Source organism: Macaca nemestrina, chromosome 9, assembly GCF_043159975.1.
Source record: "Macaca nemestrina isolate mMacNem1 chromosome 9, mMacNem.hap1, whole genome shotgun sequence".
NCBI lineage: Eukaryota > Metazoa > Chordata > Mammalia > Primates > Cercopithecidae > Macaca > Macaca nemestrina.
The window spans coordinates 119,078,285-119,101,746 of NC_092133.1; the positions used below are offsets into that span (position 1 = coordinate 119,078,285).

At 42.5% G+C, this 23,462-nt stretch overlaps 1 protein-coding gene across 4 annotated transcripts in view; it reads left to right on the top strand.

Moving 5' to 3' along the window:
* Window positions 1–23,462, top strand: part of LOC105480018 (phosphoribosyl transferase domain containing 1) — a 109,440-nt gene that overhangs the window by 84,002 nt on the left and 1,976 nt on the right. For 3 of the 4 annotated variants that reach the window (XM_011738448.3, XM_011738446.3, XM_024792261.2), the window contains 5 exons: window positions 2,011–2,076; window positions 15,074–15,091; window positions 16,481–16,563; window positions 18,084–18,130; window positions 22,041–22,117. In XM_011738448.3, coding sequence (XP_011736750.1) covers window positions 2,011–2,076; window positions 15,074–15,091; window positions 16,481–16,563; window positions 18,084–18,130; window positions 22,041–22,117 — 291 coding nt within the window. The remainder of the gene's footprint in view (window positions 1–2,010; window positions 2,077–15,073; window positions 15,092–16,480; window positions 16,564–18,083; window positions 18,131–22,040; window positions 22,118–23,462) is intronic. The other variant, XM_011738447.3, reaches the window with a different exon arrangement.

Genomic DNA, 23,462 nt, shown 5'->3' on the forward strand with positions numbered 1-23,462 from the left:
GCACACCTGTAGTCCCAGCTACTTGAGAGGCTAAGGCAGGAGGATCGCTTGAGCCCAGGAGTTTCAGGCAGCAGTGAACTATGATTGCAACACTGCTCTCCAGTCTAAGTGACAGAGTGAGACCCCGTCTCTTTAAAAAAAAAAAAAAAGGTAAAAAATTTTAAGGTCTTTTTTTTTTCGTTTGAGCAGCAAGGTAAAAAGACAAAATGTGTTTCATTGGCAAATCTGTCCTACTGGTGGTTTGGCTCCTTTTTCCCTTCCCAGATGACCAACTCCATAACAAAGTAACTGTACCTCTAGATAGAGACTCACTTACAAGTGAGTCTTCAAACCAGCCCAAGAAAATTCCTAAAGGAATTGGCTTGAGTAGCTGGAAAGTCTGCGGTTGGATATAGCTTCAGGCCCAGTTGGTTGGCCTGCACTGTGAAGGCCTGGCCCTACCTGAACCGTGCAGAATGGACTCCCCCCAGGAAGAGGGAGGGCCTCTTTGCTAGGATAAAGGAGGAAGATGCTGAGCTAGCAAAAGTGACAGCTGTCCACAGCAGTAACTAAAGACGTTTCCTGGTTCAGCATGTAGCACATATGGTGCCTAGATCGTCTTTTTCTCCCCAAGGTTATTGTTAGAATCAAGGGATTGCAACATCACAGCATTCTTGCTTGGTCATGAAACAGACTGCCTGAATATATTGGCTTTGCTTCCTTTAATGTGGGTCTGTAATGAGGCTGGGAGACAAGTGGCTGGTTCTGTTTCTTGTTTTGCCTCTGTGTCATTCTATTATGATGGTCACTATGTAACAATCCATTTTGTTTGTTTGTTTTGTGAGGTTTCATTAGGACAGGATAATATACCATACACAAACATGATGAAAGTAAATGATCATAAACTCTAACATGATTTCAATGAAAAGTCTTCTAAATATGGTTCTAAGGCCAGCCGTGGTGGCTCCTCTCTGTAATCCCAGCACTTTGGGAGGCCAAGACAGGAGAATCACTTGGGCTCAGGAGTTCAAGAACAGCCTGGACAACATAGCAAGACCTTTTCTCTACTAAAAATAAAAATAAATTAAGAAAAAAAATTAGCCAGGGCACTGTGGTATGTGCCTGTCTGTAGTCTCAGCTACTTGGGAAGCCGAGACGGGAGGATTGCTTGAGCCTGGGAGATTGAGGCTGCAATGAGCTGTGATCATGCCACTGCACTCCAGCCTGGGCAAAAGTGAGACCCTGTCTCAAAGAAAAAAAAAAAAAGTATATGTGTATATATATACACACACACACATATACATATACACACACACATATATATACACACACGTGCATATATATTTTGTATATATGTATTTTGTATATATATTTTGTATATTATATATATTTTGTGTATATACATATACACACACACACGTAGTTCTGAGTGTCACATTCTTAGGACCTGCAGAAATTGTCTGAGGCCTCATCCTTCATGTCAGAAGGTCTAAGTACAGTACTTCTTGATTCATGGCCTGTTAGAATTGCTCTGGATGTCAGATGAGGGGCCGGATCTCCGATGGTGGGGAGTAGAGGAGGCCTCCAGTCTCTCAGGAAACCAGAACCTGACTGTTCTCCACTGCGGATCTTTAATCAGGGCTTGGTGGCAAAGCTGACACGTACTCGGTCCACCCCTAGGTAGGCGAAGCACAGGAGTGTGGCTGTCTTCTCCAGTTCCCTCTGCTCCAGGATAGGCTCAGGCACCTTCCAGAGTGTTTTGCTTCATGTTCAGTTTGTCTGTCCTCTCTCCACTCTCCCATTCCCCCTGCATACCCACCCTCTCCCCACCAGCCATTAGAAAGCTTTGTCTCAAGGGCAGTAGCAGGAGCGTGGCTCTTGGTAACCATAGGCAACCATGAATCCCTATTAGCTATTTGTGCTATATTTGTAAGGCACATTCCGGCCACTAACTGGGTAAACAGGAAAATGTGCTTTAAAGGTTTTCTTGGGTGGTAAAATTGTCTCCCTTTTTTTTCTCCTTTTTTGCAGAATGACCAGTCCATGGGTGAGATGCAGATAATCGGAGGTGATGATCTTTCAACACTGGCTGGAAAGGTTTGTTAATGTAGCTGTGCTCAGACTGCATTGATGTCTGGGGGCATCGGTGACCTGCATTTCAGGTCAGCACTCACAGGACATTTCAGACACTCTCCCGGGTTTTCCAATTCATACAAATGGCTGTGTGAATCCTTTTAATGATCTCCCCTTTCTAAAACACTCTTTTTAGAATGCTTCCAAGACACCATGCAGACCAAATCTTTCTTCTCCAAGCTTCCTTCCAATCTTATTTCAGACAGCAAAACCCCTTTGCCCACCTTGTTCTAATCCTTTTCTACTCATCTTTCCAGGCACCTTCTGAAAAGGAAGCTTTCCCTTTATTTATTCATCTGCCTTTTTTTTCTCATTCATCCTCCGCTCCTAGGCTCTTCAGTAAGACATTTACACAGGTTCAATGACATGTACAAAATCTTGGGAGGGAAGAGAAAAGGACCTCTTAAGAGCACATTTTCAGCACTTTGCCTTTTTTTCTATTAAAAAGAATGTAAGCTATTAAATGATAGGAAGAACACCTCCAGTTTTAACTTGGAGTTCCACATCTGCCAGTGCTTAATAATAATGAAGTGAAAAGACTGTTTAGATTCTGACATAAATACATAAACTGGAAAGAAGGGTTGTTTCCTAATGAAAATGATGTTCGTGGAATGTTACTTGAAATGCAAGTTTGCTGTGAATAAAAGCAATCCGGAATTTGTTTTTGTTCAGCAGTACTGACCTAGCTTGTATCCCTTATCCCTGAACAGCTTGGCTTTCTAAGTAAAATGGATTAGTCTATTACACAAGCTTAATCTCTCATACTTGTGGTTGTTATTGTTATGCAATGCCTGGGTAGGAAAAAAATAGCAGCCACATTTAATAAAAATATGTGTAATAATCTTAGGATCGCTATAGAGCCATAAGGACTTTTTTTTTAGACAGAGTCTCACTCTGTCCCTAGGTTGGAGTGCAGTGGCATGATCTCAGCTCACTGCAGCCTCCACCTCCTGGTTTCAAATGATTCCCCTGCCTCAGCCTCCCAAGTAGCTGGGATTACAGGCACCTGCCACCATGCCCGGGTAATTTTTGTATTTTTAGTAGAGATGGGGTTTCACCACATTGGACAGGCTGGTCTCAAACTCCTGACCTCAAGTGATCCACCTGCTTTGGCCACCCAAAGTGGAGCCACAAGGACTCTGACTACAAAACAGCATACTTCTCTCTACTCTGAAGACAGCATAGTAGATTCATGTGTTAAATGGCTATCCAGCAGTAAATTGTGTTCCATAAAAATTGGAATTAACCTGCTGATGTTAATGCATCACTAAGCCACCATTTGATGTTACTGTTACATTGGTACCTGAAACAATATCCTAGAAAGCTAAAATACTAAAAGTAATTTCCAGAAATTCATAAGTTTTAACGACCCTGGAGTGGTCTTTAGCACGTCATTTCAGGATTTTATTGTAGGACATTTCCTTACAGGTTTATTACACAAAAGAAATAGTTTACCTTGTGCTTTTGCTGTGGAGTCTGTCAAAGTGACAACTCTAAGATTCCTAAATGAATGCCAAGAAGAAATTTGCACGTAGACGGCGGGGCATGGTGGCTCATGCCTGTAATCCCAGCACTTTCAGAGGCCGAGGTGGGCAGTTCATTTGAGGTCGAGAGTTCGAGACCTGCCAGGCCGAAATAGCAAAACCCTGTCTCTCCTAAAAATACGAAAATAAGCCAGGTATGGTGGTGCACACCTGTAATCCCAGCTACTCGGGAGGCTGAGGAGGAGGATCACTTAAGCCCAAGAGTTAAGGCTGCAGTGAGCTATGATCGCACCAGTGCACTCCAGCCTGGGCAACAGAACAAGACTCTGTCCCTTAAAAAAAAAAAATAATAATCTCTATATCCATACCTTGTTTCCACTAGAGTCCTTTCCACAAGTTGCAATGTTTACCTTAGGGCTTTTTATTTGCCTGTCTGCCCGACCAGGAAGTCAGCATGCAGTGGGCAGAGACCATACCTGGTCCATAACAAATTGGAATAAATATTTGGTGACTGAACAAGTGGATGGTCCTCTTATGTGGAAATTAGAAAGAAGTCTTCGATTAAGAGAGGACAGGGCAGAGGACCCACCTGGTCACACCCAAGGACACACCCACCAGCTGGTTAAGTTGAGAGGTGGAGAGAAAGGTGCTGAGTGAGGGAAGAGCGCCCTCTTTGTTGAGGCGGGAGGGCTTCCTCACAGGTGACTCAAGGGGGACTGAGGAAGTGAATGCAACACAGCTGAGGTGGAGCAGTGAAAAAAATTTCACTTAGCTTTTAAAATTTCCTTTTCCTTAAAAAAGATAAAGGCCTTCCAATATGCCTTGGCATAACACCAAATAACCACCAGAAGTAGCCAGAGCCCAGTTTGAACATCACAGTCGTAAGCATTTTAGAAAGTATTTCTGGCATGAGTCAATGGATCATGTAGGTAGAGGCAACGTATTGTTTGTGGAGTTTTTCAGCTATAGGGGAACTATTAAAATCCATTTGTTCCTATTCGATAGGTAATAAAAATCATTAGTTGTCACTGGGCTTGGGAAACTTAAATACCCATTACAGCCCTGGGGAAGGGTTTTAGGTCTTATGGAGTGAGTTTGTTAGCATTTAAGTTATAGTTGCTGCCTTAGAATAGTAGGCTGCTACAATGACTTCTTTGGGTAGCCGTTTTCATAAGAAATAAAATACAATATGTGAGTAAGATCGAAAAAAAAAAAGATAAAGGCCTTCATATGACCCACCCTGTTCATTCATTCTTCATTCAGCCTCTCCATGAAAGGTTATCAATTAAGTTAGATAGAACAAATAAGGCACGCTATTCAATGGCAATGTAGAGTGACCATGGTTAACAGCAATGTGTTGTATATTTCAAAGTAGCTAGAAGACTTGAAATGTTCCCAACACATAGAAATGATAGACGGTCAAGGCAGTGGCTCCCCCAAATACCCTGACCTGCTCATTACATATTCTGTGCATGTAACTCCATAAATACATAAAACATTGTGTATCAATGAAAAAATAAAGTTTAAAAAATAAGAATTGGCAAGATTTTATAAATATATTTTAGAGGCTCTCCAAAATCTTTCCATCATGCAGAATATACACTAGCTGGAAAAAAATGTAAAAGGAAAAGGCACCCAACAATTAGTGGGTACTTGTTTTAATGGGTGTAGAAGAAAGTCTGAAACTGCAATAAATATCTCCACTGGATGAAAGGATTGTTGAAGCCAGGAGTTTGAGACCAGCCTGGGCAACATAGTGAGACTGCGTCTCTACAAAAGAAATTTAAAATTTAGCCAGGCATGGTCGTGCATGCCTGTAGTCCCAGCTACTCAGGAGGCTAAGGCGAGTGGATCACTTGGGCTCAGGAGGTTGAGGCTGCAGTGACTTCTCCTTTCTCCTGTAGTCGTAATAGAATTTGTCAGTCATTCAGTAAACTTACATTTAAAGTACGTTTATCATCATGTTATTACTCTGCCAGGAGTTTGTTCCCAGGAATACACCTTCTCTTATTTAATGCTTGGCACTCTAAGAAGAGTCCCATACATCTTTCCACACAAGACTCTTTCCTTGGGTTTAATGAAATCCAAAGAATGAAGGATTCCTTAGGATTCAGATAGTCTTAGAGAGGGGAGGGTGAGCTTTTGCCTGGAATAGAAGGGTTTGTGACTAACACAGAAGAGAGGGGAAGGGTCCCCCGTGGCAACACTTGATCCCCAAGCCCCAGGGTACTCCTCCGTAGCTATCACTGTCATCTACCGAAAACCAACAATCATTCCCTCCAAATAAATTTCAAAAACCATTAAGCCAGCCAGGCACAGTAGCTCACGCCTATAATCCCAGCAGTTTGGGAGACTGAGGCGGGTGGATCACTTGAGGTGAGGAGTTTGAGATCAGCCTGGCCAACATGGCAAGACCCTGGTCTCTAGTAAAAATACAAAAATTAGCCAGATGTGATGGCACACACCTCTAATCCCAGCTGAGGCAGGAGACTCACTTTAACCTGGGAGGCACAGGTTGCAGTAAGCCAAGATTATGCCACTACACTCTAGCCTGGGCAACAGAGCAAGACCCTGTCTCAAAAAAAAAAAAAAATTAAACCCACAAAAACCCCACCAAAATTTAATACAATACCACAACCTATCCCCCACTAATAATTAGCCCTAATCCTTCATAAATAGGTGACAGCTTCGAAGAAAATTCCACAAAGCCTACAACAAGAATAATACTTACTAAAAATAAAAATACGGAATGGGGTAAGTGGGAAAAGAGTAAGATCACTGGACAGGAGTGGACCAGCATGACTGAAGGAAATTAATCAAAAACGGGAAAGTAGTAGAAAAAAAAAAAAAAAACGAAAACACGGGGTTTGGTGTGTAGAATACATTGAAAGTCCCAATGAAGAGTTGAACTTGCTCAGCAAAGCAAACAAGAGACACAAAAGTATTTGAGCAGAGATGACATCATGGAGCTGTGTTTCAGGAAAATGAAACTGACAAGAGGGAAGAAGGGCTGAAAGAGGGGAGAGAGCAGTTTGGAGGCGGGGTGGGCGGAGCCTGCAGGAGCACTTGAACTACAGGAGCCAAGTTAGGGTGGAAGAGAAGGAATCCTGGCATCAAAAGGAGACGTGACAGAGTTAAATGAAGGAGGGAGGGCTAGAAAGGATTTTTTAAAATTAAATTTGTGTATGAAAGAACTCTGTAAAACATGGGGACATGGCTCACCTACATAATCTTGTCATGATGTGAGTTAGAGGCATTATGAACATAACTGTATAGTACTTCTGGAGCCCTTGAAGACATGGGATTAAAATATTTAGAAGAAAAGGAGACGCTACACAGCCACCCCACTCTCTCTCTCTCTCTCTCTCTCTCTCTCTCTCTCTCCCTCCCTCCCTCCCTCTATCTCTGGCTTTCTTTTCTTTCCTTCTTCCATTTCTTTCTCCCTTTCTTTCCTTTTTTTAAATAAAAAATGTTTTGCTTTGAACCCCGAGAAACTACCTTTCTTTTTTTTCTTTCTTTTTTTGTTATCTTTCTTTCTCTCTTTCTCTTTTTTCTTTTCTTTTCTTTTTTTTTTTTTTTTTTTTTTGCTTTTTATTAAATTCCTTTCTCTCTCTTCCTTTCTCTCCTTTTCTTTCTCTCTTTCTCTCTCTCTCTCTCTTTCTTTTCTTCCAAGGAAAGGAAGCTCACACGGGAAGCTGTCTGAGTCATGGTTCTAAATAGGTCATTGCTGTTGAATAAAGTGAGCCCTCAATGATCAAGTTAAATGGCCTCTTCAGTTCATGACGTTAAAAGCATTTTATTTGGTGTGTTTAAGCTGTCTACACAATGTACTCTCTGACTGATTTTTTTTTTCCAAAGTTGATTTAATACTGGCACTTCATAAAATGTGTGTATCTATTAAAGCAAGATTTTATTCATATTCACGAGAAACCTCTGAAAGGGTGGAATAAAACAAAATGCATGGAAACAGACACAAATCTGGCAACATGGAAACACAGATGTGCAGGTTAAGCCCAAGATTTTGGGAGACATGCCCCTCAAATCTGCCCTCAAATAAGTTTTTCTTTTTTCTTTTTTTTTTTTTTGAGGCAGAATCTTGCTCTGTCTCCTAGGCTGGAGTGCAGTGGTATGATCTCAGCTCACTGCAACCGCCACCTCCCAGTTTCAAGCAGTTCTCCTGCCTCAGCCTCCTGAGTGGCTGGGATTACAGGAGTGCACCACCACACCCAGCTAATTTTTGTATGTTTTAGAAGAGATGGGGTTTCACCATGTTGGTCAGGCTGGTCTCGAACTCCTGACCTCAAGTGATCCACCCTCCTCAGCCTCCCAAAGTGCTGGGATTACAGGAGTGAACCACTGTACCCAGCCTAAGATTCTAATTAAATGCCAGAATGAAGCATCAGAACCTGCCAAAAGTTCCCCCTTGGCTGCCTTAACTGTTTAAATCATTCTTTTTTTATTGCATCTGACTAAGCTGAGAACAATAATGGAAAGACTCACTGACTGATGATTCTGGAAATTTTGTGAATTTATCACATAAAATGAAATGCTAAACTACATTCCCTTTTCCATGGGGTTTATATTCACATTCCTGCTCATTCTCCACATCCACATTACAGCTCATTGTCACTGCTGCCATTGCACTTGATTAGTGTGACCACAGCCACCAAACTACACCGCTGCAGATGAGACAGTGTGGTGTGCAAATCACTGTGTGCTCTAAAATGCTAGAAGTAGGAATAACCTACTTAAGAGCATCATGTCGATTTGTGCAATTCTTTCCTCCCTTCTTTTCTTCTTTCTTCCTTTCTTTTTCTTTTTTGTTAGGAAACCCCTTGTGATTAGTTTTGATCAGAATCATGCAACAGCAAAGAAAGCACACTCCAGAGATTCCTCATAGAGTTTTTGCCTGCAGCTCCTAGGCTGCAGATTTTACTGGCTTTCTGGGAGGAAATGAGCTAGGTGTGATGAGATGACTAAGACAGTAACTGGCAAACATCTCAGATGCAGTGATCAGAGTTATCAGATTGGAAGTGTGTAGGAGGCACAGTGTGTACTGAGAAAAGAAGTTGCCCACTCAAAAAACGCGAGTTTTAGGAAATTGCTTAGTGCAAAATTAAAAGCAATAGACATTGATGACAGCTTGGTTAAGGAGGAATTGCAGATTGTTAAGGAAAAATGGAGGGGATGAATCAGAAATACAATGAACTAGAGAAAGTGAAAGAAATGAAGTCAAAATTGTTGATTCACTACACAAGTATTTCTTTTGTTGTTCTGTTTTGTTTTGTTGAGACAGAGTCTCACTCTGACACCCAGGCTGGAGTGCAGTGGCACAATCTCAGCTCACTGCAACCTCCACCTCCCAGGTTCAAGCAATTCTTGAGCCTCAGCCTCTCAAGTAGCTGGGACTACAGGCATGCGCCACCATGCCTGGCTAACTTTTATATTTGTAGTAGAGACAGAGTTTCACCATCTTGGCTAGGATGTTCTCGAACTCCTGGCCTCAAGCAATCTGCCCGCCTTGGCTTCCCAAAGTGCTGGGATTACAGATGTGAGCCATCACACCCAGCCTCCATGTTATATATTGATTCTATAAAGATAAATAATTTTGGCTCCTTAGCTCTTTTACCTAATCTTAGGCACAGCCATATCTCAGAGTTATTGTGGATTTGGTTTCAGACCACCACTACAAAGAGAGCCACACAAATTTTTTGTTTTTTCAGTGCGTATAAAACTTATGTTTATACTGCATGGTAGTCTACTAAGTGTGCAATAACATTATGTCTAAAAAATAAGCCACATAACTTAATGAAAAAATACTTCATTGCTAAAAAAAATGCTAATGATCATCCGAGCCTTCAGTGAGTCATCATCTTTTTGCTGGAGGAGAGATCTTGCCACAATATTGATGGCTGCTGACTCATCAGGCTGGTGGGTGCTTCAGAAGGTTGGGGTGGCTGTTGCAATTTCTTAAAACAAGACAATAATGAAGTTTGCTGCTTAGATTGACTCTTCCTTTCATGAAAGATTTCTCTGCAAATGGTGATGCTGTTTGATAGCATTTTACCCACAGTAGAACTTCTTTCAAAATTGAAGTTAATCCTCTCCAGCCGTGCTACTGCTTTATCACTAAGTCTATATAATATTTTAAGCCCTTTGTTGTCATTTCAACAATGTTCATGGCATCTTCGCCAGGAGTAAATTCCATCTCAAGAAACCACTTTCTTTGCTCATCCATAAGAAGCAACTCCTTATCTGTTCAAGTTTGATCATCAGATTACAGCAATTCAGTCACATCTTCAGGCTCCACTTCTAATTAGGTTCTCTTGCTATTGCCACCACATCCGCAGGTACTTCCTCCATGAAAGTCTTTTTTGTTGTTGTTGTTGTTTTGAGACAAGTTGTCGCTCTGCCGCCCAGGCTGGTGTGCAGTGGCATAGACATGGCTCACCGCAGCCTCGACCTCCCCGGGCTCAGGTGATCCTCCCACCTCAGTTTTTGTAGAGACAGGGTTTTGCCATGTTGCCCAAGCTGGTCTCAAACTACTAAGCTCAAGCAATCCGCCCACCTCGGCCTCCCAAAGTGCTAGGATTACCTGCAGCAGCCACCACCCTCGGCCTCTCCACTGAAACCTTCAGCCCCTCAAAGTCAGGCATGAGGGTTGGAATCAACTTCTTCCAAACCCCTATTCATGTTGATATTTTGATCTCCACTCATGGTTGATGAATGCTCTGAATAGCATCTAGAATGGTGGATCTTCAGGTTTTCAATTTACTTTACCCAGATCCATCAGAGGAATCACTATCTATGGGCAGCTATCACCTTACAAAATCTATTTCTTAAATAATAAGACTTGAAAGTCTAAATGACTCTATGGGCTGCAAAATGGATGTTGTGTTAGCAGGCATGAAAATAATCTCCTTGTAAACATCTTCATCAGAGCTCTTGGGTGACCAGGTAGATTGTTAATGAGCATAGTATTTTGAAAGGAATCTTGTTTTCTGCACAGTAGGTCTCAAGAGTGGCCATAAAATATTCATTTCAATAAACCATGCTGTAAGCAGATGTGCCTGTATAAACAGGCTTTGCTGCTCCATTTATAGAACACAGGCAAAGTCAATTTCACATCATTCTTAAGCACCCTAGTATTTTTGGAATGGTAATTGAGCATTGGCTTCAACTTAAAGTCACCAACTGCATTAGTCCCTAAAAAGAGTCAGTCTAGGTGGGGCACGGTGACTCACGCCTGTAATCCCAGCACTTTGGGAGGCCAAGCGGGTGGATCACCTGAGGTCAGGAGTTCAAGACCAGCCTGGCCAACAGGGTGAAACCCCTTCTCTACTAAAAACACAAAAAAAATACCAGGGCATGGAGGCGGATGCCTATAATCCCAGCTACTCGGGAGGCTGAGGCAATAGAATCGCTTGAACCCAGGAGGCAGAGGTTGCAGTGAGCCAAGATCGTGCCATTGCACTCCAGCCTGGGCAATAGAGTAAGACTTTATTACCAAAAAAAAAAAAGAGAAGTGTAAAAAACAAGGTATGCCTGTACAGCAAAAGAGACTGTTCTAAATTAAAAGAGAAAGATCCAATCCATGGTATAGGTTGAACAAACCAGCTACAAAGGCCATTTTTAGGAAAACTGGGGAAATTTGAATATATAGTAGGCTTTATATGATGTTAACAAATTACCATCATTTTTGTTGGATGTTATAATATTTTGGCTATACATAATAAAGAATGCTATAATAGCTTTCATCTATTTTAAAGCACAGAAATATGTTTAAATACTTTAAACAGTTAAGCATGTATCAAAAATTTAGGAAGTCTTTAGACTTTTCTGGTTTTCAAGCATTCTATAATGTTTTATATTTATATATTATAGAAAGTAGAAACTTTCTTTGACAGGTATATATTTATACATAAGGAAATATATGTACTTTCTATGATAAGAACGACTACACGGCTGGACACAGTGGCTCACACCTGTAATCCTAGCACTCTGGGAGGCTGAGAAGGGAGGATCACTTGAGGCTGGGAGTTCAAGGTTACAGGGAGCTGTGATCGAGATCCTGTCTCTAAAAAAGAAAAAGAAAATTTAAAAATATGCATTTATACTTAAACCCTTTTTAAGAAACAAGCAACCTGAAAGTCAATAAATGATTTAAATATGTTTTTAAGTACAGAAATAGCTATATGAAACGTGACAAAATCTATTTTTTAGAAATAAAAAAGTAACAATCAGAAAAACAGCTAAAAGAGTTAAAAGTGACTGTCTCTGGGAAACAAAATTGGAAGTGAACAGAGGTGAAGTGATAGAGGGATGTTTTTCTTTTAAAAACCTTTCAATCTACTTGATTTTTTTTTTTTTTTTTTTTTTTTTTTGAGATGGAGTCTTACTCTGTTGCCCAGGCTGGAGTGCAGTGGTGCCATCTCAGCTCACCGCAACCTTTACCTCCCAGGTTCAGGCAATTCTCCTGCCTCAGCTTCCCAAGTGGCTAGGACTACAGGCATGCGCCACCATGCCCAGCTAATTTTTATATTTTTTGGTACAGAAGGGGTTTCAAGATACTGGTCAGGCTGGTCTCAAACTCCTGACCTCAGATGATTTGCCTGCCTTGGCCTCCCAGAGTGCCGGGATTACAGGTGTGAGCCACAGCGCCTGGCCTCAAACTATTTTAAACATGTGTATGCATTACATTGATTTGAAAATGTATTTGAATAATTGTGACAGTGTCTCTCAATATCATTATTCATCCAAATCCTACTTCCCACCTACCACTATATCTTAGAATTGAAGCAAATCTTTTCAAAGATGACTCTATTGTATTGCAAGGTTCTGTACTATCAAAAAAATGTTTAATTACATTCAATACGTGCACTCTACTTAATTAGGCAGGAATGCAGACTAACACATTTTAGAAAGGTTTTTCTTTATAAAGTTGAAACAAAAAGAGATTGTGAGCCAGAAAATTAAATGAATCACAACATTCTCCAAGTATTCTGGTTGGTTTATAGGTCTGATTGGTAAGCCTCAATCAAACTAAAAATGCACATCTCAAGCAACTACTGCAAATTGGCCATTAAGATTATAGCAACTTGTGTTCAAAATACCAAGGGGACTCCCCTGGCAGCATGACTCTTGTAGTTTTTGTTACAGAAGGGGTTTCAATATACTAAAATATATTGAAAGAATGGTGCCTTGCTTCAAAAATAGACAAAATAATCTTATGTATTTCCATGATAAAATTAAGATTTTCAATGGATTTAATGAATAAAAATGTCATACCTGACAGAAAAACACTTCCAAGAAGATATTTTCACATAAGAATGCATTTGACATATGGTGCAAAGTTAACAGAGTTGTTGGATGGCTGGTTTGGTGGGTGGGTGGTTAACATTTTTATTAATTAAATCTTGCATTAAACATAAGTAAGTTATCTAATGTGTAGTATTTGATCTGATTTTTTTTTTCTTTTGAGATGGAGTCTTACCTGTCACCCAGGCTGGAGTGCAGTGGCGCAATCTTGGTTCACTGCAACCTCCACCTCCCAGGTTCAAGTGATTCTCCCGCCTCAGCCTCCTGAGTAGCTAGGATTACAGGCACCTACCACCACACCCAGCTAATTTTTGTATATTTTAGTAGAGACGGGGTTTCACCAAGTTGGCCAGGCTGGTCTCGAACTCCTGACCTCAGGTGATCCACCCACCTCGGCCTCCCAAAGTGCTGGGATTACAGGCGTGAGCCACTGTGCCGGGTCATGATTCTTAAAGTATTGTATAAATCATAGAGATAAATGTAAAGTCATCTAAAGAAAGAAAAACACCATTACATTGAAAGAATAGTCTCACCATTTAGTAAATTGGGATGGCATATTAACACAGTCATATTTTAATTTGGTGGGGCAGCATTGACATGTCACTCCTAATCCAATTAATCGGTCAGTTTTAACTCAGTAATAAGTTTAATCAGTTGTTATTGCTTTATTCAACAAATAATTATTGAGCACTTATATGCAGGCATTATGCTAGTTTCTGGCAATATGGTAGGAATCGAGACAAACATGATCCCCACCTCATGGCGATTAGAATATAGTGGGGAAGACATATCAAACAAGAAATTAAAATGTAGTACAATCATCGTGTATTAGTCCTTCCTCACACTGATATAAAGAAATACCTGAGACTGGGTAATTTATCAAGAGAAAAGGTGTAGGTGGCTCTCAGTTCCGCAGGCTGTATAGGAAGCATGACGCTGGCATCTGTTCTGCTTCTGGGGAGGCTTCAGGAAACTTAAAATTATGGCAGAAGGCAGCCGGGTGTGGCGGCTCGTGCCTGTAATCCCAGCACTTTGGGAGGCCAAGAAGGGCAGATCACTTGAGCTCCTAAGTTTGTGACCAGCCTGGCCAACATGGTAAAACTCCATCTCTACTGAAAATACAAAAATTAGCCAGGCGTGGTGGTGCACACCTGTAATCCCAGCCATGTGGGAAGGTGAGGTGGGAGAATCGCTTGAACCCGGGAAGCGGAGGTTACAGTGAGCGGAGATCGCACCACTGCACTGCAGCCTGGGTGACAGAGTGGGATGCTGTTTCAAAAAAAAAAAAAAATTATAGCAGAGGCAAAGGGAGAGCAGCACTTCACATGTCTGGAGACAGACATGGAGCAAGAGAAAGAGGGGGAGGTGTCCTACACCTTTAAACAACCAGATTTCAGGGCAACTCACTATCAGGACACCACCACCAAGGGACGTGATGCTAAACCATTCATGAGACCCACCCCCCTGATCCAGTCACCTCCCACCAGGCCCCGCCTCTAGCGCTGAGGATTACGTTTCAGCATATTTGGGCAGGGACACAAATCCAAACCATATCACAGTGTGCTTAGGGAAGAGGTAGAGGAATGCCTTGAGACCTTGTTGCAAGAAATCTAACCATCTCACTAAAAATACACACCAGGCACCTCCCAGTCCTTTCTCTAGCCTACTGTCTTCATCTAGGTTGGAAATCCAAGAGGAAATCCTGAGTCCCCAGGGATTTTGGTGGTCGTGCAAGAGGAAGGCTGTCACAGCTGAACCCATGATGCATTTACCAAGCACAATCTCCGTTAGTGATGCGGTTCATGTTGCATTGTTTTCCTGGGAAACTCTTAACAGGCTTTGCCTCCCAGGTGGGGGTGGGAGGCCCTTGGCAGAATTACTGAGAAGGGATGACTTTATGGAGAGCTCGTCAGACAGGTCTAACATAAGCTTGTTTCTAACCTAAATATAGATACTAACATTGCATCACCAACTAATGCCGGAGGACCTGTTAAAATGAATCTGGAAAACCTAGATCACCTCTAGTCCTTTGAATTAGATGGATGGGGAAGGACTGTCTGAGCAAATTGTGAAATTCTAACTATAAGCAAAAAAATGTGTATGTATCCTGTGAGTCAGATTGGCATCGCATTCTAAAATACGGGTTTTGTTTATTTCAGAATGTTCTCATTGTTGAGGTAAGCTGGCATTTCCTTTCCATACTTGGAGGTTGAAAGACTCTAATGGTGAGTTTTAAACTGCACACCTTGTTATCAAATTGACCAAGGATTTCTTGAGCTCCCACTGGGTGCATGCTCTCCAAATTTAATGAATACGGGCCAAATAGCATCCCTGATTTCAAATAATGTAGAATAAGAGCTTGGCAACAATATTTGTGGACGACTTTGTCCTTTTTGTGTATCCAGTTCCACGTATCTCTGTGTTGATTCTTATGGTTCTTTGTGAATCAGACAAGTTTAAAGAAGAGGAAACTAGCTCACCGAACCAAATTCATTTCACAATGAAACCAAGGTTAGAACTCTGTTTGCCCTGAATTCAGTGTTTTTGCTAAGGACCTCTGACGATTTTGAGAATTCTCAAATACTTTCAGCATCAAAATCATAAACACAATCAATTAAAAATGGTGAGCTATGGGGAAAGCTATGGTTTTGGGTTTTTTTGGTTTTGTTTTGTTTTGTTTTACGTTTGTTTTTCTGTTAAAAAAGAGAACGTGGGATCCCTATGGCAGTAGTGGACTAATACAGCAAATGGCCACGTTTCCTTCAGGAGCATGCTCGTCTCATCAAACAGCAAAAAATTCAGGGGAGCTATTTTCAACCTTTTGCTACACAATTGCCTGTGTGCGCCATGTGTGTCTGGAGTTCTTGCTCAGTATAACCCATGGAGCAGACCCTCTCACCAAATGAATTGCCCAAGCCTGGTTACATTCAGACCTGTTGTTTTGATAATCAGCTCGTGACAGCTGATTCCTGTCCTTAGGACAATAAATCGCGGCTGCCCATTCTCCTCTAATTGTGCAGCAGCTCATCAGCGGAGATGAGCCCGAGCTCACTGCAGCCGTGGACCCTCAGAATTCACAGGCTGTCACCAGCTGCTGTCCAGACACCTCTCACTTCCCAGCCATAGAATGCCCTATTGAGTGGGGGAGGATGAGGGGGAGGCATTTATCCATTCAGTGTATTCAGATGTACATATCCATGAAAATTCATGTGCCTTGTATTGTGTTACATAACCTCAGGGCCAAATTTAGTCCTTGAATGTGCATACGCGAGTCCAAATGTACTCAATGAGGAGTCCCACATGCTGTCCAAAGGCTAAATTTGGCCCTTCAACACAGCTAAAGGATTCAAGGAGGAAAGAGTCTCCGGTAGATTCCCCAAAACTCAGCTTCCAGAAGGAAGTGCCTGTCTAGATAAAACATAACCCACTCCTCCTCCTCCTTTGGCTCCAAATTGGATGGCATTTTTAATTACGATGCATTATTAATCAGGAGTATCGCCCTGGATGAAAAGTCTGTTGTGCTGCTCAGATGCACTTTGTTGAATTTATCTGTCCTTTCTGCAAAGGATGTCGTCGGAACTGGGAGGACCATGAAAGCACTACTCAGCAATATAGAGAAATACAAGCCCAACATGGTTAAGGTAGCCAGGTGAGTTGGACATTCATAGCATGGTGATTTCTGGTTTTCCAAGCAAGCCCAAAAGGTATGCTAACACAGGATGCTCTTTCCAAACAGTATAATATATTCCAATCTAGTGACCTTTTCCCCTGGGGTATTACAGTTTGACCACACTGAAAAGCAGCCCTTGACTGCTAGCCTGAGAGAAGAAAGGGAAGAAGACGTGCTTCGCCATGTTTCTGAGTTCCTCTTTACTGAGCCTCCATTAGCTGTTTCCAGGAGCAGCTGGATGAGCCCCCGTGCAATTGCTCTTCTCCCTTCATTTTTTTGTTTGTTTGTGTTGAGACACAGCCTTTCTCTGTCGCCCAGGCTGAAGTGCAGTGGCACAATCTCAGCTCACTGCAACCTCTGCCCTCTGAGTTCGAACAATTCTCATGCCTCAGCTTCCCAAGTAGCTGGGACTACAGGCGCCCGCCACCGTGCCTAGCTAATGTTTTGTATTTTTAGCAGAGATGAGCTAGGGTTTCACCATGTTGGCCAGGATGGTCTGAACTCCTGACCTCAAGTGATCTGCCTGCCTCAGCCGCCCCAAGTGCTAGGATTACAGGCATGAGCCACTGCACCCAGACCTTTTTTAGAGCAAGAGACAGGGTCTTGCTCTATGATCACAGTAGTGTGATCATAACACACTGCAGCCTCAAACTTCTGGGCTCAAGTGATCCTCCCACCTCAACCTCCTGAGTAGCTAGGTACAGCTACCCCCTATTTTTTGTTTGTTTGTTTTTTTGTTTGAGATGGAGTCTTGCTCTGTCACCCAGACTGGAGTGCAGTGGTGCAGTCTCAGCTTACTGCAACCTCAACCTCCTGGGTTCAAGTGATTCTCTTGCCTCAGACTCCCATGAAGCTGAGACTACGGATGCATACCACCATGCCCAGCTAATTTTTGTATTTTTAGTAAAGATGCGGTTTCACCATGTTGGCCAGGCTGGTCTCAAACTTATGAGCTCAAGTGATCTGCCCTTCTTGGCCTCCTAAAGTGCTGGAATTATAAGCATGAGCTACCATGCCTGACTGACAGCTACCTTTTTTAAAAGTTTTTTATATTTTATCTATTTTTTGGGACAGGGTCTCACTCTGTCACCTAGGCTGGAGTGCAGTAGTGCAGTCATGGCTCACTGCAGCCTTCAACTCCTGGGCTAAAACAATCCTCCCACCTCAGCCTCCCAAGTAGCTGGGACTACAAGCAGGTGCCACCACACCCAGCTAAATTTTTTATTTTTTTGTAGAGACAGGGGTCTCGCTATGTTGCCCAGGTTGGTCTTGAACCTCTGGGCTCAAGTGATCCTCCCACCTTGTACTCCCAAAGCACTGGGATTACAGATGTAGGCACTGTGCCTGACCTGCTCTCTTCTTTTTATCCAGAACCGTCTATATAGTGCCATAGTAGCAAAATATGTATTTCAACTACATCTTTTAATGATGCTTGATTCTATTTACAATTCATAGAGATTTGATTGGGTTCACTAAAGCATGTCTTTTTTTAATGGTAGTTTGTTGGTGAAGAGAACACCCAGAAGTGACGGCTTTAGACCTGACTGTAAGTGATTTTTAGTTTTTTGTTTGTTTTGTGCTTGTGGTGTTTCATTTTATGTTTAAGAATCTTTGATTTCCTATTTGACAGCACTGCAAGTGGAGTTGAAACTGTGTAGGGCTGATAGTCCCACAGATTCCTCATGGTCTCCCCCACCTTGATAGGGAAAACAGAACCCTTTAAAATGAGGGTCTTCAATGTTGTAATTTGCGTCTTTCACAGGAACTCTATTCCGTGCATTGGGTATTTTTATTTGTATGTTTCACACAGCACCTTAACTACAGAGAAGTCAGCTGAAAAGTTTCAGGGAGTAGAGGAAGACCTGATCCCACCGGACTAACTCAGACACTTAGGATCCCTGCCTTGGCCTCTGTTCTCACCAGTCAGACAAGGAGAGGTGCTATGGAGGTTTAAAGGGAGTCTCATGCCATCATCCGGAACTATTACCAGACAATGCACAATGGTGACCTTTAGCAAGCCTGAATAGTAATGCACAGACGGGGAAATCTAAGACAGCTCCCCATCACCTCCAAACCAAAGCTCCGAAACACAGAGAATTAGCAGAGCAGGTATCTCTAGATACCATCTGCACGTGTGACTTCAGATGTGTGTTCTGTAGGGCTTCCTCGTTGAGTACACTCCTCGCTTCTCCTAACAATAAGCCTAGTTCTAACTCCAGGAAGGATAAACATGCAGCCTGATTATTTATTATTCTAACACTAGAGGCGAATTTTTTTCACTTGCATAGGCAGCCTTCAGCTTGATTTTTATAACTTACATTTGCTCCAAAGTCCCTGGGATAATTTGGCTACAGTTCTCTTCAGCAAGCTGAACAAACATTAGCGAAAGACAAGCACAGTATGGATGGGTGACATGCCAGCGACATTTAGCCAGTGACTCTACATTCTAAAAACAAGTTTCATTCCTGTGCTGGATGTGTTAACTCTAGACCATGTCAGTTCTGGGCAGAGAGACCCAGTTGCATGTTCCCATCTATTACTAGTATCAAAGGTATAATCTGGATGTAGTGAAGGTTGCTTGAGGTTACTTAGCAGAAATTGTCTAACAAAATAGTACAGGATACTCACTGTATAGATAAGATTTTAACTGAAGTTGAAAAACATTCACTTCAAACATATCCGATTAATGACAAATTTCTTATATCACTTATAATAACAGCAATAAAATAATAGCAGCTAACACTAGGAAGAGGTTGTGATGTGCCACGCACTGTTCTAAGAGCTATACAGAGATTAGCTCCTTTCATCCTCACAATAGCTCTCTAAAGGTAGGAGTTGTTATTATACCCATTTTACAGATGAGGAAATCAAGCACAGCAAGCTTAAATAGCTTGCCAAAGTCATGTAGCTGTGAGTGTCAGACCAGTATTAAGCCCAGACAATCTGGTTTCAGTCAGTGCCCTGACTCTTCCACTACATCTGCAAGTAACATCTGCTATGGCAAATGTAAGTGTAGGAGCTGCCCTCATTTACCAGTTAAGGATAGGTCACTCTGATTCATGACTGTCCTGCTGAACCATCATCCTTTTATTCTATGACATCTCAAGGTTTGGCCTTCTAAATAGGCTTTGGGCTCTCATTTTCTCAGTGTGAGTTGCCCTGCCTGATGGAAGGATTGCATTGCTCCCTGTCAAGTCATTATTACAGCGCTGGTTACAAACAGGGTTTCTTGGGATTTGCTCTTATTATTATTATTATTATTATTATTATTATTATTATTTTGAGACAGAATCTGACTCTGTCACCCAGTGCAGTGGCGCGATCTTGGCTCACTGCAACCTCTGCCTCCCAGGTTCAAGTGATTCTCCTGCCTCAGCCTCCCAAGTAACTGGGACTACAGGCACATGCCACCACGCCTGGCTAATTTTTGTATTTTTAGTAGAGACGGGGTTTCACCATGTTGGCCAGGCCAGTCTTGGACTCCTGATCTCAGGTGATCCACCCACCTAAGCCTCCCAAAGTGCTGGGATTACAGGCGTGAGCCACTGCACCCCACCTTTTTTTTCTTTTTGAGATGGGATCTCACTTTGTTGCCTAGGCTGGTCTCGAACTCCTGGCCTCAAGTGATCTTCCTGCCTCAGCCTCCTGAATAGCTGGGACTGCAGGCGCACGCCCACCTTCATATTCTTTTAGCTAGCTCAGAATCTCTGTTCCTTCTTTCTCTCTGGATTTATGAGGCTTTGTACTTTGTGTTCCTTTCTCCTGATTGATTCTTTTATGCTCAGTGTAACTGCTGACCTCTTCTGCTCTCACTTCTCCTCTCTGATTCTTTTTTTCAAGAAACTCTGCAGTTTGGAGGAATCAAGCAGGCTTCCTAGCAAGGGACTGCATAATGCACCCCCCTAGTAAATAAGCCCCTCACCTCCAGTACTTATTTTCCTAGCAAGGGACTCCATAATGTAACCCCCTAGAAAATAAGTACCTCCAGTCCTGTCTGTGAGCAGGAACCAGTTTTGTGAAAGCATCGTTGGTCACAGTCACTGTGGAAACAACTTTGCCTGGGCCATAAGCCCACTGGCTATACCCAAGTACAGTTTCATTAAAAGTAAGCAAATAAATCTCTCACCTATATTACTGTAATAAACAAACTTGTAAGTTTCCAAAACACTGAAAAAAAATTGAAAATCATTGGACCGTGCACCTTTATTCTGTTTCAAGACCTCTGAAGAAGGAGAGCTATTGTCTGTTCCTTAAGAATTCTCTCCAATAAGTATCAGCCAGGCGTAGTTGTGCATGCCTGTAGTCCCAGCTACTCAGGAGGCTGAGGTGAGAGGATCACCTGAGCCTGTGGAGGTAGAGGCTGCAGTGAGCCGTGATCACACCACTGCACCTCTGCCTGGACGACAAAGTGAGACCCTTTCTCAAAAAATAGCCAGGTTCAATGGCCCATGCCTGTAATCCCAGCACTTTAGGAGACTGAGGCGGATGGATCACTTGAGGTCAGGAGTTCGAGACCAGCCTGGCTAACATGGTGAAACCCCATCTCTATTAAAACTACAAAAATTAGCCAGGCATAGTGGCGCACATCTGTCTTCCCAGCTACTCGGGAAAATGAACCCAGGAGAATTGCGTGAACCCTGGAGGTGGAGGTTGCAGTAAGCCAAGATCGTACCACTGCACTCCAGCCTAGGTGACACAGCGAGACTCGATCTCAGACAAAAAAAAAAAAAAGAATCCTTTCTGATAAAAAATCATCATCTTTTCAATGAATTATTCTTTTGCTTATCATAAGTACCTTGCACTGTGCTTAAATCCACTTCCTCTCATTCTGCCCTCAATAGAGAGCTCATTAATATCCTCTGCATCACAAACCCAAAGACCAGCATTAACGCAACCTCCACATTCTCTTCCTCAAGTTGAACAATCCTGTTGCCTTTCATCTTGTGTCCTGGCTTTTGCTTTCCAGCCCTTTAAACAGCCGAGACACTGAGTACAGCGGGAGAATTGCTTTCCAGTTGCTGTGGCCCACACACCTGTTCACATAATGCAGCATCGTAACGCCTTCTGCTTGAACTTTCCTTTGTGTTATTGAGAATGTTTCCTTTGGCATCGTATCACTGCATATTGCTTGCTTTAGAACACCAGGGCCACGTGACTCAATTATGCATATTTCTTGTTACGCACCGGGCTTCCTGAGCCATTTCTCAACTCTGCATGCTAGATCAGTCATTCTTCATTGTAGGTTGGCTTGTTTGCCTTGCCTCCTTCCTCCCGAGTAGTCCTTCTGGTCCAGGTCCCTCTTGGGCTTATCCTGTGCATTGCTCACCGTTTCTCACTCCCTCCTGCCTCAATGAAAGGTCCTCGAGTTTGAGTGCCGACAGCAGCATATGGTGACTTGCATTTATATAATCTAAATTTTGTTCCTTTTTTTTTTTCCTCTTTCTCTCTCTGCTAAGATGCTGGATTTGAGATTCCAAACTTATTTGTGGTGGGATATGCCTTAGATTACAATGAATACTTCAGAGATCTGAATGTAAGTCTTGCATGCAAATTCCTAACCCCCCTTTTTATAAGAACTTAACAATTTAGAAATGTATTGAATACGTGTTAGTGATGTCTTCTATTGATTATCTTCTATGTCAGGAGTATGGTGAGCACATTGCATCCATACTCCCAATTAACTCCCACTACTATTCTGCAGGGTAGGTATCAGGATGATGGAGGCAAATTATGATTATCTCTATTTCATACTAAAGAAATAGGAAGCTAAAAGCAGAACTATGGTTTGACACTGATTCTTCTCCACAGTCATTGACTGTGCTCAACCAACCATAACAATAGCCAATATTCTATACACTGATTTGTGTCAGTGCTTGAACTCTAGCAGGTTTCAATTACAGGGGCATGCAGCTCATAACTCTTCCCTCTTTGGGGGAAATGATCTCACCACACAGACGTGGACCCCCAGTGTGGACCCCAGCTGTGTGACCCTGACCAACACTGCACGATCTAGAGGTAGACAACTTACCCAAAGTGGACCAATCAGTCTCTCTCTCCTGGGAATCAGAAACTTAAACCAAAAGTCACAGAGACTGAGTGTGTTCAGATTTCAGCTACTAGGACAGCAGTGCCCCAGACAGTATCCATAGCACCATGGGTGAAAGCCTCTGGAGCTGCCCTTGTTCCTGCCTTCTAGTTGCTTCATTGCCCAGTTCGTCCTTGGATTCTGAGAGCTACCCCAGTATTCCACCAATAAATTTCCCCTCCCCCCCTTTTAAAGACACAGGGTCTCGCTCCAGGGTCTCACCTAGACTAGAGTGCAGTGACGCAATTAAAGCTCACTGCAGCCTTGAACTCCCAGGCTCAAGAGATCCTCCCGCCTCAGCCTCCTGAGTAGCTGGGACTACAGGCACACACCACTATGCCTGCCTAATATTTTTACTTTTTGTAGAGATGGAGTCTTGCTATGCTGTCCAGGCTGTTCTTGAACTCCTGGCTTCAAATCATGCTCCCACCTCAGTCTCCCAAAGTGCTAGGTTTACAGACAGGGGCCACTGAGCCCAGCCAAATCCTCCTTTTTTGCTTACATTAGCCTGGCCCCATTTCTGTTGCTTTCAATCAAAATATTCCTAACCCTTTGCTTGTTGCCCAAAAAGGGTTGAATAAGAGCCCATGTTGTGCTTGCCACTGTTATTTCTCCATTCACCCAAGCAGTTGTCATCTTACCAGTAGGAGACTTCAGTTTCTAGCAGGGCTAAACATGCTGCTCCCTCAGCGTTTCTGGGTTTTAGGGACCTGGGGAGCCAGATTCAGTATAAGGCTCCAAACTAAAACCACAAAGGACCTTTTGTCAAGCATTTCAATGGGTCTCTTTAGAT